We start from the raw sequence: 18,518 nt of genomic DNA, 5'->3' as shown, positions 1-18,518 counted from the left end.
AATATAGGCAGTGTGCAAAACTAATTGGTTATATATGTTTGATTATTTTTTTATAAAGCTTTTAAGTGGTCAACATGTGAAAAATTTGTACATTTTTGAGATCGTTTGAGTTTTTTTCTTGTTCACTCAGTTAGGATCACCCACTTTGGACCAGAGATTTCACCACATTTCTCACTTGTTTCGCCATTGACCTTTGATTCGGGACATTGACTACATGTAAATCTTAGCTACGAAAGAGTCTAATGTCAGTCAAAAGAAAACAAGTCATCTGGTAGCTTTGATCATTATGCAAAAACACAAACAAATCACCAGGTATCACGAGAGAGAGAAACAGACAAAGGAATAGACATGATTTCTTTTTCCTCTGGTTTATTTCTCAAATGTTCATATCCAGCTGTTCCATGATCAAGAGAGATTTTACAGCTACAACATCCAATTGCCAGTCTCTTGGGTCAGTTACAGCCCACCCTATCAAATTCCCTGTCCACGTCAATGAGCTTCTGACCATTTTGTGCCACATCAGCCCTTCACCAGAAACATCAAAGGGACTTTCAAACTTGGATCAAATAATTCTAATAAACAAGTTGCAATGGTTGCTACCTGAGGAGTCCAGTCAGAAACAGTGCAATGCAATTTCTCAATAACTGTATGCAGGAATTCATTTCCCCCAAGATACTGTATGACATTCCAAAAACAGATTTCCATCTCATTGTCATGGTGTGCACCATCGCTCATTCACTCCGATGATACAACTTAGGGGTTTGGCACTGAAATATATTAACATTTTAGAATACATTAGCATATCCAAAGGGACCTGCGGTAACATTGATTACAAATAACTGCCTGCATTTAGATGCTGTTCTGTCTCTGATCACATGCAATATGCCTTTCACTGCATCGTGCCCTTCCTCCCACACACACATTGTCTTGGTGAGGCAGTCTCACCACCTGCTGCGAAGCAGGTGCCGTGATTTTATGCTCCCTTTCCCCACGCATGCCAGCACACATGCAGGCACATGCGTGTGCATGTGCATACGTGTCTTCAAAGACTGAGCTGTGAAGCAGAGGTGACAGGTCTCTGGTTCCATGCCACCCTCAGCAAATGCAGCGCTAATTGCACTCCCTCACTGTTAGAGAGCAACAGGGATCCAACATGAGCTACATGCGGACCCCAAGATAGAGTCATCTCCTTGGCAATGTGGGAAGAGAGAACAACCAAGGGGTGTTCACCTTGATATATGAGCCATTTGAACAAAATTCATGAGCAAAATAACCAAGGCTTTAATTCCACCGTGTATTCAGCTTCAACTCATGAACTTGCATTTGGCAGCCGGCCACGGGCACATGGAGAAGTTGGGGTTGTTAGTATGACAGCTGATTAGAGAGACGAGAGATTTGAGTGTGACACCTCTAATGATCTCTTCATCTGATTGACAGGTTAGGCAGGACTCCAATTCACACATCTCACTTCATCACAGAACGTGGTGGACACACAGCAAAGAAGGTCAGCATGTCACACACACACACACACACACACACATAACCCATACACACTGTTCCACTGAATGTTAGAAAAAGACTATTTGCCTCCATAAATCCCTCCTGTGGCTTCCAGAATATTCCGCTATTATGTTGGCCCTAGCAGGGCTATTTCCTCCCCCAGTTAGCCTGTCATCAGGAGCATTGTACTGTATTGTCTGCGAGCGAGCCTAAATGGGACCTTTTCAGGGGTATTTTCAGGTACTTTCATGGAAGAATGGAGCGGATATTCATATCACATTTCAGTTTTTCTATTGCTGAGCAAATACAGTTTTGGACAATAACAACTCCCTCTAACGCACACACATGCACACACACACAAACAGACACCAGTACTTCCTTCGCTGACCCAAACGAACAAGTCAAGCACATTCCTGCTCCCAGCGATTTCCTCCATCTTTTCCCAACAGACAGGATCCCATTACAAGTCCCTGGCTTTTATCTCACTCGAAGGCAGCAGCAAACACTGTTGTACACATTGCAACGTGAAAATCCCAAACATATCCACAATGCACAACCATTTCCAAAATTGTTCTTGAAAAATTTGATTACTCCAGGCTACTAAACAAGAGCCAAATGATCAGTTCTTTTTTTTTCTTAAAAGAGCTGGCACGCTGCAGCAGGCTCTGCTAATTGAACTCACACAGATCCATGTCGTGATTATTGGCAATTATCTGTCAATTAGCAATGTGCTGATGTCACTGCGATGTGAAAGGCAGCGCAATCAGGAGCTGTTAGCATAGAAATGGTCCTCCATATCAATGACCCGATCTACTCTCCACCTGAGATGGGAGCACACCGTACAACCGCACGTCCATGTGTGTTACAAATCTCCAGTGTAGCTGTAGCAATTACAGCATGATTTCAGCTTGCCAGTACAATTTCATGACTACAATGCTCAGGAGTTTGGGGGGCATTCTAGGGTACATATAGCCTACCACTCGAAATGACCTTGACTGAAACCCATTTAACCCCTTCTTCAACAGCCCAATTATGGCCCAATTACCACCACTGGTGCCCCATTTCTTTGAGGCACATTTAGTCTAACAGGAATACTCACATTATGTTCTAGAATTTTGACAAATGTCCCATTGAAGGTAATATTAAATAAAAATACTCCCTAAAACCGGCCGTGGGCTTATAATTTTAATGGCTTGTACTATTTAACCTATAAATGCCCGCGTGGTGGCAAAATGTCCAACTTTAGGACGTTTTTCAGCAGGGGACAAACCTTTTGTTTGCCCCTTTAAATGTTTAAAACAAACACAAAGGGACACACAGGAGATGACAAATCATCCTAGTATCCAAAAAACGCAGCCAATCCATCACACAGCCACTCGGCTCTCAAATAAACAAAGGACGCTTACGACATCTGTCATTCCCTCCCCATGCTTTGATCCATGATATGATCGCAATGCTCATACATCCTGGACGATTCACAATCAATCTGTACAGCCAAGACAACAGAAAGAGAAAGGACGCTTCTTGCTTGCGCTTCATCTTTTCTGCTTCTTTTTTCCCCCTTTTTCTTTCTTTCTTTCTTTTTTTTTAGATGCATTATCTGTCCGTCAGACCATCCATCATGCTCTTCCTTTTAGAAGCTGCTAAAGGATGTTTATCAAAGAGTTCAAAGAGATTCACAGAGCATTGCATGAACCACAAATTGATTACAAAAAACCAGAAAGTGCAGAAATGTAAGTCACTCTCCAGGCTCCTTTTAAATTTTCAGCCATCAGTAATAACAGAAAAAAGGTGTCCTCTTCGGCCAATCATTGGCAGGTGTCTGAAAAACATTTTACACAAGCTTGAATTTCCTCGCACAAATACGCACACAAGACACACTCAAAGACTCACACAGTGACCTTGTCAGGAGTTATAACCATCACGCGAAGAGAGCAATACACATCTGTGCCTCTCTGTTGCACCTCGGGTAAAGCAAGTTCACATATCAAGTGGCTTCCTTAAGTGCCAAATGAATGGTGGGCTGCTGGATTATTTGAGACATGAAAGCATTTTCTAGGGTCAGGCATTTTCTTTTCAAACTTTCAAACTAAACCTGGCTTTCTTTACAAAGAGATGAGTCATCAACGGTCACATATTCACCAACAAACACACAGACAAAAAACATTTGCTATGATTTGATCAGGTGGAAAGAAGAACTATGAACATGAGTCTGCAAATCGTAACAGCCTAAGATACTCACGCACTGCTTTTTAAAAAAAGGAAGTAATTTCCTTATTTTCCCTAACCTGTTTAGTGTTGTCTGAGGAAAGAAAGACTAAAGCCTTCGTGAGGAGAACAAAAGCCTGGGAGACTGTAACACTGTAACACACCCCTGCATGACTCTACTAAGCTAACTGCTTTTTGTCTAGACATCCGCTTTATAATCAGTATTACTTAGTCAATATTGTCATTAAGACACGTTGGAACATGATATACCCACTTGAAATATATAGTTGGGACAAACTCGGCAACGTGATTCATTCAAACTCAAATACTCTAATGAAGAAACGATACCAGTTGCAGGTAAAATTCTTCTCACACAAAGCAAAATCTCCTTCTGTTTAACATGTACTGACAAACACACCAACAAACACATAAAAATGAAACTAGATTTTTTTACACACTTTCTTAAACTGACCATTCCACCATGGAGTTGTGTGATGGATCATATCAGAGATGATGCTGGCGTTAGAATAGGCACCATACATAAAACAGAAGTATGCATGCTCTATGCAATTCTCGATTTAGCAGATTTTTGCTATTCCAACCCTGAAAATATAGTCATGACACAGATCTAGATTTATAATTTCAATTGCTGTTATAAGCACTACTTAAAAAGCGTATATACAATAACACAAATGGATTTAACCTACTGATTAGTAAAGACAAGTGGTCAGATAACAGCTGAACTATATAAATTAATAACATTTTATAGGTTCTTTTTTTTCTTTTTCAGGTCTTCCAAGTTGTTTTTCTATTTGTTAAACCATTCACAGGACCAGTATGGGAAAGTCTTGGGCCACCACTCATTTCTTTATAGTTTGCTTCCAAGGATTGGGGCATTCTTGTAACTTGTAAAGCAGCCTTGAGCAATAGTTCTGCAAGCTTTCTGAAGCTCTTTCAAGGTTTATCTTTGGAAACTGGCTGCCTTTTCACTCATTTCTCTGTCCAGTCCTTGCACTTGACCATTTTGAGAGGAACGTTTTGTTTGTTAAGCCTCTTAACGCTGACCTACAAATTATTCAAGAATAAATAAATACACCAGTCTCAATAGATGAACAAGTATGGTGTCTAAACACGGCAGGCCAATTTTAACTTGTATTTTTAGGCATTTTATTACCAGCAGCCTGCCACAAAAACACATAATTTCTTCCCATTTCTTTAGTGCTGTTCTTTAGTTCAATCAATAGAAAATGCCAATGATAACACAGTTTGACAAGCATAAAATAGCATTTGTGCAACAACAAGGCAATTCCCAAAGAGCTATTAGTCGAAATCTTGGCACGTCTCTGCATGGCGCGCAGAGATATGTGCAGCGTCCTTAAAAAAACTGATTGAACTAGACAAGTGGTGGACAAAAGAAGGACTGTCAGACCTCAAAGACAATCTACAGCAGATGGACAACATCTGAAAGTCATGTATTTAAGAAATGTAAATCATGATGATCTTTGCACACATTTCAATAAATTACTCCACCTAGTTCTTATTTTGCTTGCAAAAGTTAAAGAAATGAGGTGTGACGCAAGACATTTTCATAGTACTGACATTGGCTTAGGTAAAAAAAAAGAAAGAAAAATAATAAAGAAAAATCTTGAAAATACTTTTATACGCCTACTGACTATATTATAACTATGTTATAACCTTAATCAGTCTTCCTCAGTTTTCACTGTTAAGTCTCTGCCCCAGTTTTTTCTAACTGTGTGTCTGTCTTAGGTTTGGTCAATGATTGCATCTGCCTTAAAATGTATGTTTTTTTTGTTTTGTGGATGTTTTGATGAATAAAAGCAGTTTTTTGGTGTGTTTGTATGTCTATGTTTTCTTTTTTTAATTACACGATATTACTAAGTGATTCCTAGAACAGACACACAAACTACATCTGACAATTTGTACAGCACAAACACACACATGCACGTCCTCCCTAATTAGGCCTTTACAAATCATTCAGCATTACTGAACTTGTTCTGTAGCAAAGCTCTAACACTGTGCTGGAGGGGTATTTAGGGAATTTGGTGGAATTTTTTATTTTTTTAAATAATATCCAATCGACATCTTAAATGTCAAGAATGTATCTTTTAGTTTTAACTGAGCTTCCTCTAAAATCGGTGTGACATAGTTGTAAAACACCAGGAAAACCGCTCTACAATTACATTCAGCTTGGCTTAGTAGGAACATTTATCATCTTGACACGTCATCAGCTGAGTGCAGCACGGCCGGAGTGGAAAAATGAGCACATCTGTTCATTCACGTCCACATCCCACTTTACGTTATTTAAAACTACCTGACTATGTACCATATGTGTACAGTATATTCAGGCAGTTCATCTCCCCAGCTCTCAGAAATGGACTGACTCCGCCCAGACATCAGTGTCAATCTGCTGAGTGGGTGTCTAACAGTGTGTAAAGCTCACATCAAAGGCATGCCGCTTTAAATGCAGAAAGCAGGGAGGGGACAGACTTCTTAAGAATAGGGAATGAGGAGGAAGAGAACAATTGAAGAGGGGCATGAATTTATACCGTTCACTGAGCCCCAATAGAGGTTTGGGAAAAGAGTGAATTACTGAGTCTGCTAACTAGCTGAATCAAGACATTCTTCAGAAATTTTAAACTGCAATTGTAACAACTAAGCTTGCACTAACAGCAAATACACAAACTACTCTGGCTAACAGCAACAATAAAACCTCTCTACATCAGAGTTGTTGTTTTTTTTTCCATTTTTTAAAATCACAATCCCCATAGAGATCTAAGGAGACGTACTCTCATAAAAATGACATGTAGCCATACGCACTCTAAAGGCTGGATGTGCTTAAGGGTTAGCAGCCAGAACCACCAGCCTCCTCATTAGCACAAATAAGATTGTAGGCAGATACAGGCCTATCATTTGCTCCCTCTCTGTCTCTTCGTCCCTCGTCGCCTCTGTTCTCTTGCACAAATGAGTCCTAATCCTTGTCCTCTAGCTCGCCGCTAACAAAAACAATACCACACAGAGCTGTCAAAGGAGAGTGCAGAGGAAGGAACACAGCAACACTCTCTGTGAAATATATATCATCTCCTGCAGGGTTAAAGGTGTAAGTTGAGGACGTTTGGTTTTGAATTGAACTCGGGATGCGTCTCATTTAAATTAGTCCCTTTGGTCCTGGAAGGTCAGCAATATAGACTCGAATTAACTTGGCTATCAAACCAAACATAAACATGGCAAGCTAAGGAAAGAAAAATCTCACTAATAAATGAAGAAATCCCAGTGTGTGTGTGTTTCTCTTCAGTCTTTTGGCCGCAGTGGTTTGGATCCAAGTAGGTGTGATCCTAAGTTTGAAGTTAGCTGGATAAGGTGTGATGTCAAGGGATTTGTGACCCCACAGATGATGTCACTGTGTTTTTTTTCTCAGAAATGATGTCAAATGAAGATAAGAGTCAAGGGTGCCGTCCTGATCAAAGACCCCACAGTTTAACAGCTGCATGTGACGCAGAAAGTAAGGCAGCAATCAACAGACATTCACAGGCTTCTGATTCCTTCTTCTCTCTGCCAAAATGAAAACAGAACTCCACACCCAAACAAACCACCTTTGGCTTTGTTTCACTTAGGAAATGCTCCTCACACCCTGTCAGTTTTCTTAGTTGTACTCTAGCCAGCCAGCCCGCTGCCGGTAGATCGAGATACTGTCCGCTCATTTCCCCATTACCCTCTATGCTTCAAATCAATAGTTAATTACCTCCAGAAATGCTCTTTTCTTCTCCAGCTAGAAAAGTGGACAGCACAGGGCAGGCTGAAATTTGCCTGGCAGAGAGATTCAGTGTTATGCAGGGTGAAAACTGTCCTCCCACCACTGCTACTTATTGGCCCATCAGTGTCCCCCTTGGAAGCTGGCATTCCATTTTGCACTGCGCAGGCACTTCATTTTTCTCCACCACTATTTTCATTTCTCTTGCTAATGGGACACAAATGCAGACACACAAATATTCGTGCACAATTTCTCTGACACTCTCTTGCCACGAAGCCAATGTTTAATAAGAGATTACATTTATGGTGAGGAGAAGGGCAGGCGAATAGTGAAATATGTCCACATGTCCTGAACCTGGGAGAAGCTCTGGCACTTACTCATTAATAATGGGACAGGCCTCAGGCCCAGGCCCTTAGCTCTCAGTCTCTGCTCATTTCCTTTCCACACATCAAAGCTATGCATGTCGTTGTGTATGTGTGCGCTGCGAGGCTCTCGCACATTTACAACTGTACTTGTGTGTGTGTGTGTGAGAGCTTGTCAGTCCCTATGAGAAACAGCCTGTAGAGGAGCCGGCTTTTATTTAATCAGAAGTGGAGCAGCTTCCACCACCAACCGTAATTTCAGCCCTATTAACGTTCTGCCTCTAATTCCTCTGAGCGCTGGAGACACAGCATCCGCTGGGCTGCTAATTCACTTTAAATGCAAAAGTCCCACAGTTTTATAAAATTCCTGTATGGTGGCAGCTTCATATATTGCACATCTAAACTTCTGCAGCAAGGGATTTGCTGAATAAACAGTGTGTAGTTATCAAGCATGTACTCTTAGCTGATATTCTTATCAGTTTGATTGTAGACTTTAAAAGAGACGTTTCAAGTTTCCCACGCATTGGAAGTCACAAAAACACTGATTCACTACGTGTTCTTGCACCACTCCCTTCCTACTTGTCGCCCTTAAGCCTTAGATTTTGGGCTTAAAAGTCATATTAATTCATTCTGGGCCAGACTTAAAAATAGATCTCATTATAACAATCATAAATGAAGCTCTTTGTGCCTGCACGCCTACAACCCCAACAGTCTCGCTCCTCTCTTTCTGCCAATGCTGTGCCTCTTACATCTTCAGGACGACAGGCTCATGTTTCACTTTCCCTATAATGCTTTATAAATGCATCTGTTTTTAACCAAAAACGTCTGCGGGGGGGAGGGAGAAAGATGGGGGGAAAAAACTGGGGAGAAGAAGGGAGAAATAGCCAGTTTTTCAAAGGCTGTTAGGTTTGGGAAATAAGAGTTTACAGACGGGAGTGTACCCTGCGCTTACAACCACAAAAAACAAATCTACAGCCAAAATGCAACTAAGAAGGCTAAAATGCTGTGTAAAATAAAAACAGAGTGAAATAACTGGCAAATTATTCAGTAGCACACTTCATTGCAAAACATGCTGGAATATATATATTTCTACTTAAAATACCCGCGCCATCCGAATTAATACTCCCACAGCCAGAGATGCATGGTGCCTTTTGTACTTTGCACTTTGGCTGCCAATAAAAAAAAATAAAAAAACAATACTCTGATCGTAATCAATATTAAAATTCAGTATCAATATCTATCAACAGTGACGCACACTTCACCCTTTTTGAAAAGGTCAGTGAAGCTCTCACTTCAACAATACCGAATTATCAAAGAGTGAGATTAAAGAAATCAGAAATGTTAACCTGGCCGATGCACACGTCAACGTTACCTGTTTAACTATTAGCATTTACCTGACAGCCACATTAGCCATGTGTTACCGTGAAAGTAGCGGCGAGTGGCTATGGCTAATGCTAAAATGGTGACATGAAAGGTGAAGCTAGGTGATAAATGGTATCCGTCGTGCTCGTCTGTAGACAGAGGTTTAATATAACTACACAGTTATTTATGTCTAAAAAAGTATATTTCTTAAAGTCTACTGGGAAATAGAAAGAAAGGGGTCTATCTTAACAACTTTATTTGATCAGCAACAAAAACATGGTGCCATATGTCTTTTTTTCTTTTTTTTTGCACTATTAACAGGCTCTTAAAGGTTGCACCCTCATATTAAATTCACAAGAACAATCTAACAGGCAAGAAGAACTTCTGAAAAAGTCAGTAACAAGCATTTTGGTCCTGGGTTGACTCTGAGTTGGTGAGGAGAAGCTGAAATGGACAAGCTTAAGGGTCCATGGGATGGAGGAGAGGTGGTTGAAATGGTGCTTTAAGTATAACGGCCTCAGGAGCAAGGCTGCGTGAACACTGGGAAATAAGACTCGATGATCAATGCCTTTTCTTCTCACCTCTCAGCTCAACAGATATTGAAGAGGCTCCCCTTTCCTGCTGACTGAACAACTGTCACCCAATCTGTAGGACAGGTGATAATGGAGAGGAAAAAAAGCCTCTGAGACTGAAAAAAAGAATTAGAAAAAGCACATTTTTCACACTACCATCCATGACTGGTGGAGAAGCTGGGTCACTGCAGCCAATCAATAACCTGCATTGCCATTTTCCTATACTAGGTGTGGCTTGGAGGGTTCTCTCAAAGTTTGTGCTCTTGTGCACATCAAGTCTAATCACTGAGCGCGCTGCGTGCTTCTCTCCCTGTTGTGTGCTCACCATTTGAGCGATCTGGCTTCACCAGCAAACAGATGACTCACACAGTTTGAGGTTGAACTGTGTCACGAGCGTCACCGCTTTCACTCCTGTGCTCTAATGCGTTTCGTATGTTGCTGATGCAGTGGGTCTGCTTATCCCCGAGATCGCACAGATAAGGCCGTAGCTCTCGTCCCACAGTCGGCCACCTGCTCAGATAAGGGCCAAGCACGAAGCAAGACGGGTAGGAACCTAACACTGCTGATAGCATCGCCGCGGTAAATCTCTGGGCTCGGAAATGCGTGGACGACACTGGAAAACAGCGTCGTAAAGAACATGAGATATCCACGATGCAAGTCCCATTTCAGTAATTAAAATGGACCGGGATGCAGAGGAGACGCTTGCAATACAGCGCATAGTGCTTTATTTCTCTCTTTCTATGCTCTACCTTGACAGAACTCATTCTCACACTGGGGAGGGGGGCTGTGCACAAAAAATGTGCACATGCATAAGCTCCCAACCTGCATCCACCATCTGGCCATCCCATGGCTCAGATGTCTCTGGGGTAAGGTGAACTCTGAGGGGTGCTCTCTGTGGATGTCACGTGTACGTGGGCTTTGAGGGAAGACAGTGAGAAAGGAAGCAGAGACGCAGAGAATGAGGAGGAGGAAGTGAAACACATTTTGAAAATGTGGGAAACCCTTCACAGAATGTTCCTCGCACTGCGTGCGCTGGAAGTGTTATAGTTTCACAGGAAAAGAAGCACTTTTGCAGGACTGCAGGTACACAAGCTGCACGTAGGGGGTTTGCACTGGGGGTCGTCATAGCTGAGTAAGCTGAGTAAGCTATGTAAGCGAACCTTAACAACAAGTCGTCTTTTCACCGTGGGCAAAATAAAGCCTCTATTATGGGATGAGGCCATGTCTGCTGCCCCTGCCAGCTATAATGTGTTTTAGAGCTATACTCACAACATGGGGACCCAAACGTACAATACACACATGGCTGTAAAAAACAAGGGAGAAATTGAATTCTACTTCAGGTGGTCCCAGGTCAGCAGTAGCGCCTGCGGCTAAAATACACACGTGAGCCCCTCACACAAATAATGCTTTATGTCTTTTTACACTTACCACATCAACCCACGAGCCTCGGTTCAGCTTTAATTCCTTTGTTATTTTTGTCTAATATTATGAAATGAGAGAGCAGAGGAAAAGAGCAATCTTGCATTAAAATCCATTAGAGACTCAACAGGATTCTTTTTGCAGGCTGGCTCCTCTGCACAGCTGGTGAGCGCGCACAACTTACACACTGAACAGTAGAACATTTTTAACTCTGCTGTCACAAAGTATGAGCTCGGTTTTCAATGCAAGGTTTAAAGGGTGGGAGACGACAGAGAAAAGCTTGCTGAATTATCTGCACAACATGGGGAGAAGCAACAGGTCATCCACAGTGTAGTACCCCTGGAGGTGGGTCAGTGTGTTGCTCAAGGACACTTCAACAGAGCGGTTACTTACACTGAGACAAGCGTACGAATGTAAGCTTCTATACTCTCTCCTCTGACCTCTAATCAACCACACCACCACTGGTTAACTTAGCTGACCTGCATAACCTACAACTATTGATTAAGCGATCATAATTGCTATTTATTCAGGAGTCTACAATACACTCTCTTCCATCGTTTGAGGATGATGCATCACCATAGTGCAGCGCAGCTACTTAGCACAGCATCCTGGGGGACTGGTTACAGCACATTACTAACATTCTCTTATCATACTCATACTGAATAAAACTGCTGTTTTACAATGCTGCGCCACGGCTCAGACATCTACTGTATGTCAGATCCCTGATATAGCAGGGTGCTCGTTTACTTTCTTAGCTCGGTTCATTTACAGTCATCTCATTTGTAAAACATGCATACCGTATCTTTTCTGAAACTCGCTGACCTCTCTCTTTCTGTCTCGCTCATCGTTTTATCTCATTCGGTCTCTGTCTATCTTCCGCTGCTGTTTCATCCTCCCTTCGCTCCACTCCAGCTTTCTCCACCACCACATTCTGGGCCGGTAAATGAGCGGGCTTATCTGGGCCTAATTGGTTTAAGGGCAAACATAAATAAGCAGTGGCTTTCTAAGCAAAGCAGTATTACTGCTGCTGTTGGCAAGTAGTGCATGCATACCAGAGAGACAGTGAGCTGAAGAAGCGATGAGAGAGATGAGAGTGGAACCGGGAGATGAGGGAAGAAAACTAGGAACAACAGAGTAGGGTAGACAAACGAGGAAAAGAGGAGAGCTGTGAAGATAATAAGGAGAAGTCTTTTTTTCACTGCTACCATACAGAGCCCTGTCTTCACACTTAACTGTTATAACCTTCTGCTCTGGTTCTGACTGCCTCTCTGCACCTTCTCAATAGCTCGCCAGTGAATGTGTTTCTGTAAGTTGATACTTTGCCTTGATGTGTGGTGTAGTATTTATGCTGCAGCTGGAGTTTAAATCCACCTTCGAGACAAATAGACTGGTACTTATATAGTACTTTTGTACTCAATTTGAATACTCAAAGCACTTTTTTTACAACAACCCTCATTCACCCGCTTTAAACTAACGCTCACACATTCACACTGCGGCAGATTCATCGGGTACACTACAGGAATTGAACCACCGCCCGTCAACCACCTGATATGATGACGCAAGCCACTCGTCCTCCTGAGCCACAGCCTACCGCCCATGCAATCACACTTGGAGTACTTCTTCCTTATAATTTTCATCCCACAGTTCATCAGTAGGTGGTCTTGAGGGTCTGAATCGATGATGTAATTGTTGTTTACTGCGACCATATGCGTAAGGTCAAATAAACCATTCAATTCATCACAATCAGCCTTCTATATGGTCGTGGCTCTAAAGTTACACGGATACCCCGACACCCGCCGCATACAAACAGATCCCTGACACTTTGTGATTATCAGCAGATTTGGACTAATCAGATTAAGGGTGACAGGATAGGCAGGGATAATGTGATCAATGGCCCCCGCTCAATCCCTCTCGCTTTCTCTCTCTCGCACACACAGACAAAAAAAATGAAAGAGCAACAGATTGGAGTTCAGATCAGCAAAGATTTTAACCTTCCCATGGGGCAACCTCCTTTCAATTAGCATCAAAAAACAAGGAAATCACTTTCATCCTTGTTACTGAGGTAACCCAGGGGCCATCTCCCTGCCCATCTGCTTCAGTCCCATCCCGTTTGTTTTTTTTTTTTCAAAGCAGAAATCCCACACCTCTTTCCAAGCAGGGAAATTTTTTTCCTCCTTCTCATCCTCCACTCATCTCTCCAAAATTACATTTCTTGCTGTCATTTCACACAGGGTAAACATTTGAACCTCAGAATATCCATTCTTGCAGAGGTAGCAATTTGGGCCTGGGCTTGGTATCCATATCAGTGTCGAAATCTGATGAGCACAAACAAGAAAGCCACCGCCAAATTATAGAGCACCGCCAGAGCTGGGGACAGCCCAGGAGGAGAGTTGTAAACGATTAAAGAGAAAACCTGTGTGTGAGAAAACACATTTTAACTGTGCTTTTAATTTACTTGTTTGTGGGAGTGGATACAGACAGCCAAGGGGAAGCCGGTGTGCTTAGTGTATGTTATATTAGAAAGAGGCTGCTACTGTACAATAACACTAGAGAAGACACTATATATCCACCATGCCTCTGGGCTATCCGTGCAGCAGATAATGTCGCAGGCAACAGCCTAGTGTCCGGTCCCTGGGGTCCCACAGCGGAAATGAAAAACATGTTTAACTGAGGTGATATTGGCTACCACTCTACTGACACCAACGCTTGTCCAGATGACTGTGAGAGGGAACAGAAGGAAACAGGAGCAGATGCGGACACAGATAGAGAAGGAGGAAAAGAGATGCACGAAGAGAAGAAAAAAATCAGGGCATAGTGGACAGAAAGGGAGAGGCTATTTTTTGTAGTTGCTTTCCAGTTGTAAAAAGACGTAATGCAATCCAGCATAAAGTGCATCTTGGGAAACTTCCCATCAACACAGTCTAATAGAGTTTGCCTCGCCAATTCAAAGTGCCGCAGAACAATGCACGGTGGATTTTCGTTGTAGTAATTTAGTTTAATTTAAAAAAAAAAAAAAAAAGGAAAATAAATGCGAGAGCTTGCATCCCCCTGAGAAAACACTACTTGGGGGAAAAAGGAAATATAAGAAAATAACATAAATAATAACGGAGGCTTCTGCTGGCATGCACTTATGTATAGAATAAAGATAAACAGTCACTGATAAACTATCACACGCTGCTGTGAACACGAGCGGAGCCGGAGGATGCTGCTCTGAAATAACGGGATGCCCATAGCGACCCACGTGCATGGCATCGCTCTGCATGCCACGGACGCAGCGCTGCCTCACACAGAACCTTGCATGCATCCCCACACTACAAAGCGCCCCTCGGAGAGAGTCATGTCCACATATACGGCAAGTATTAGTCCCAATTTCTTATTTACCTTCCATCGCAGAGGATGTGATGACCAGCACGCATAAGAGCGCAAACAAATCCACTGTCATGGCAGAAGGGTAGTCTCCACAGCCTGTCCCCCAAATAACCAAGACGCACGGGGCGCGTCAAAAAGAATCCCAGTTGTCAGAGCGGTACTCCAGCAGATAGCCTCTGTTGTGTGTCACATTTCAAGCCGTAGTAAACAATGTGTGACAATCAGTGCGAGGAAGGAGCGAAGTGTAGCGAGCAAGGGGGTGCGAGGCAGGGAGGGGGTGTAGGTGGAGTAGGTGGGGGAGACCCGACATTGCCTGCTCACAGCCCCATTAGAGGGCCGGGGCCAATCACCGACTGGTAGCTGAAACTCACTAACCAATCGGTAACCCGCCGCTCCTCCCACCGCACATTGTCAAAACACAAAACTTTTCCTTGACCTATTTGAAGCGGTATCCGCTACAGTGAAGGGAAATGACGCCACCAGTCGGCTCAGAGCTGCACCTACAAGTCAAGCAAACCTAGAGTCGAGCTTACCCCGTAAAGCTTGACTCTGACTGTGAGAACCACTTGCTCTGCAGCCCATCCACCTCTGGTTCAAAGTATCATTTCATCAGTCTCTTAAAAATCACAGCTGATTTCATTTTGAGTCACTTTGAGTGGACTTCCCAGATACGCGAATGAATAATAAAGCTGATTTTATAGCTTGGCAGCTTCACTTGTGCCCACAGGTTCAAGCCCTATTTGCACTGAAAATGCTCTTTAATAGCTTTGACAAATTCAGCTGTACCTCCTAATGATATGAAACAGGCGTTGCACATCAGCTCCCTCCCGTTGTCCCCGTCACCCCTTTTGTGTGCGTCTGTGAGGCAACAGATGGTGCACACAATGGGCTTTTCCCTGCAGGGACACAGAGGGCCAGGGTCCGCTTCAGCGGAGGGAGGGACAGTTGCTGCCCTGTAGCCCAGAACCATACACCTGTCTTGGGATAGATGTGTCCCCCTACCCGTGTCCCTGGAGCTGAAGAATTGGGATGGAGTTGTTAATCTGCAGCCTGAATAGGTCTGAATTTACCCCAGGCCACTGGATGGCCTAATACTTCAGTGCTGTCCCTTCACAGTACACTGTCCCAGATACTTTTCACCTGCTTTCGTTTTACTGCACATAAAGGATGACTTTTATCTTGGGGGTTTTATTATTGTCCACAGCTTCTAAAATTACTGTATATGTCTTAAGGTTATAGCATAACGGAATACACTTAAATATGTGCGGCATTTATCCAACAACACTTGAGCTGTTTTGACTGCTTTCTATCTCTTTTTTTATTCTGCTCCCAACCTTTGCAATGACAAAAATGAAAGGTGACTCACATTTAATAAATGGTTGTCCCAATTGTGGCAAACTCCAGCTGATGAACTGGGGCAGACGCAAGGCTTCAGGAGCATCAGGCAGCGGTTGCTAACCTGGGGAAGCAGCTGATGAGGGCATTTGTCATTTTTAATGGTGTGGTGAGGAGTGGCACTACGATGTGGCATGGCACAGCGCAGCACGGGCTCTGGTACTGGCTGGTTTTTCAGTCTTTCGTAGCCACCTGGCCTTATTTTTCACCCGGCCAGTCATCATCACCTATGACTCCACAGGTCATCTCCAAGTACAGGAGAAATCTGTCCCTGTTTGCCGTGCACACCCTGGGGATGAGGAAGGAAGGAAGAGTAGGGGAGGGAGGAACAATAGAGCGGCTGCTGTAGCACATCCTCCCTTACATTACACTCACGGCCAAACAAGCACATAGAATAACACGGATGCGCGTGCACCCGCTCTCCCACACAGCACTCTGATAATGATCCACGCAAAGCCGAACAAGTACTTGCCTACTTCAGCTTGAGAGCCCCGGCCCAATACCAATAGTGAGCCCGAACGCATTGTAGAGAGCCTCTCATTCTCTCGGTGGCCTGATTTTTTTTCAGCATGGTTAAGCCTACAATTGCACCATCCCTGTTCTATTTTCATTTCTCTGTTCCAACACCAGAATCATATCAAATCAAAAGGTACCTGCACCAACAGGGGTATTCTCGGAGTTGTCTGCGATTAAATCTTTTTTGTGCACTACACTCTGCGGGTTGACCCTAAATTTATTGAGTTTTTGATCTGTCAACATTCAGCCAGCGTCTTCCACTCTAAGCCCAATGTGTTTATTCCCATTCGGTTCCCAGAAAGAAAACAACAACAACACCAACAACAAAAGTGGTGTTTAGTTAGTTCTGTACAACGACATTAAAAAGAACAAAAGGAACCAGGAATACACACGAAAGACTTTTTAGGATGAAAAAATAAATAAGTGGGGACAGCAGTGTTTGCTCAAACTTACTCATTATTTAGATTTGTAGTAGCAGGTATAGCAGGTGACAAGCAGACAGAAAAGATAATGGTCCAGAACAAGAAAGGCAGGAAAGAGAGATGTTTCCCAGACACAATAGAAGCTGGGAAGGTCTGTCCGGTGATGAATATGAATGCCTGAAAATGAAATGCCTAAGTCAATATGGAGACAGCGCAGGGACTCAGGTGACAGAGGAGTGCAGTGCTACACCCACCCTGAGGGTATAGACTGGTTATTAGGCCAGACTTTAGCTTCATCCATCTTCAGGGGACTGTGTGCTGGCCATTGACAATATGAGTACAGCGCTGGTGCTGAATACAGATGTGCTTTGGACCAGTGTTCTCCAAATACAGGGTCAGGACCCACTGCGAGTCCCAGGCACAGTTGTACTTTCTGGGTCACAGCTCAAGAGAGGAGATGGAAAATCAGCTCATTTTAGGGGATATATGATGGCGACTAGTTTTGCCTAAAGATGTATTTTTTTAAAGGCTGCCCTGCCAAACTTCAGTCTCTTTGGAAATGTACTGAAAAATACAAACAAACAGTTTTTCCCTGAGGTAATTGCAGATAGAACTGTAAAAAATATAATATACTTATAAGTAAAATAAATAAATAAATTCTTCTTTTTTTTCCTGAGTAGAACGACTCTCTGGCAGTAGGTCAGACAAGGACACGGGACTGTATCTAAATACAGCACTCTCATTAATCTGCCCATGATGCCAAATCTGATGGTACCTGTCCCCTGCTATCAGCACACAGTCTCTTCAGAGATATTCATTACACTTTGCTGACGAAGAGCACAGACACACAGACAGGCTGCAGAAGTGGAAACAACCAAACAAACCAATGCAAATGGACACGACAATACCAGTGTGCACATGCAAGATAGACATAATAAATATTTAGGCTATCATGTGAGAATGTGAAAGAGATACAAGAGATCCGTTTCTCCTCCTTGGAGAGGCTGCAAAGACGGTGTTGCTGTAGATTGACTCATAAGTCATTAGCTCACATCAGTTCTATTCAAGATTCAAGCACGTTGTTACCATTAATCCAAATAACACAATGAGGAGATTGTACTCAGCATTAAATGAGTAAGAGCATCATCACATTTTTCAAGTGTGTGTGTGTGTGTGTGTGTGTTTATACAAGATTCTGTGAGTCAATGTTAAAGAGGATGTGTTAATGAGGGTTTTACCTGTTATGCTTTATACATTCAGAGAGAACAGATTTTTAAAAATAAAGCATAGAAATAAACAAATACATAAATTAAAACCGAGATTCATCTTTTTACAAGTAGTGATTAGATTACAAGTTTCACCTGCTCTTTCACTTTTGGTGGAAGTCCACCAGACATGTGCAAGCCACAGATTAGCAAACCAAATTTTGGGGTTGAAAATTTCATCTTTTTTTTTTGGAGTGCGGTGTCAATAGTTTTGCCCTTAATTCTATTTTTTTTAAATTGCTGCATAAAACAGAGATAAAAGAAACTCCATATGTATGCACACTTAAATCTGCACATGTGGAGTGGCTGATTGCAACACACCAAACCACACGCACATGCAAGCGCGCGCACACACACAC

General features: G+C 42.8%; 1 protein-coding gene across 2 annotated transcripts in view; it reads right to left on the bottom strand.

Annotated features, from left to right (window-relative positions):
- The window catches only part of LOC120727897 (ephrin type-B receptor 1-B), a 170,407-nt gene extending 155,527 nt beyond the window's left edge, over positions 1-14,880 (bottom strand). For both annotated transcript variants that reach the window (XM_040022503.1, XM_040022504.1), the window contains exon 1: positions 14,574-14,880. In XM_040022503.1, coding sequence (XP_039878437.1) covers positions 14,574-14,634 — 61 coding nt within the window. In that variant the 5' untranslated portion in view covers positions 14,635-14,880. The remainder of the gene's footprint in view (positions 1-14,573) is intronic.
- Between the last annotated feature and the right edge of the window lie 3,638 nt (positions 14,881-18,518).

The sequence above is a fragment of the Simochromis diagramma genome, unplaced genomic scaffold, assembly GCF_900408965.1.
Source record: "Simochromis diagramma unplaced genomic scaffold, fSimDia1.1 OVJJ01000205.1, whole genome shotgun sequence".
NCBI classification, from domain to species: Eukaryota; Metazoa; Chordata; class Actinopteri; order Cichliformes; family Cichlidae; genus Simochromis; species Simochromis diagramma.
The sequence above is the reverse complement of the archived record's forward strand: the minus strand, read 5'-3'. Positions and strand labels throughout refer to the sequence as shown.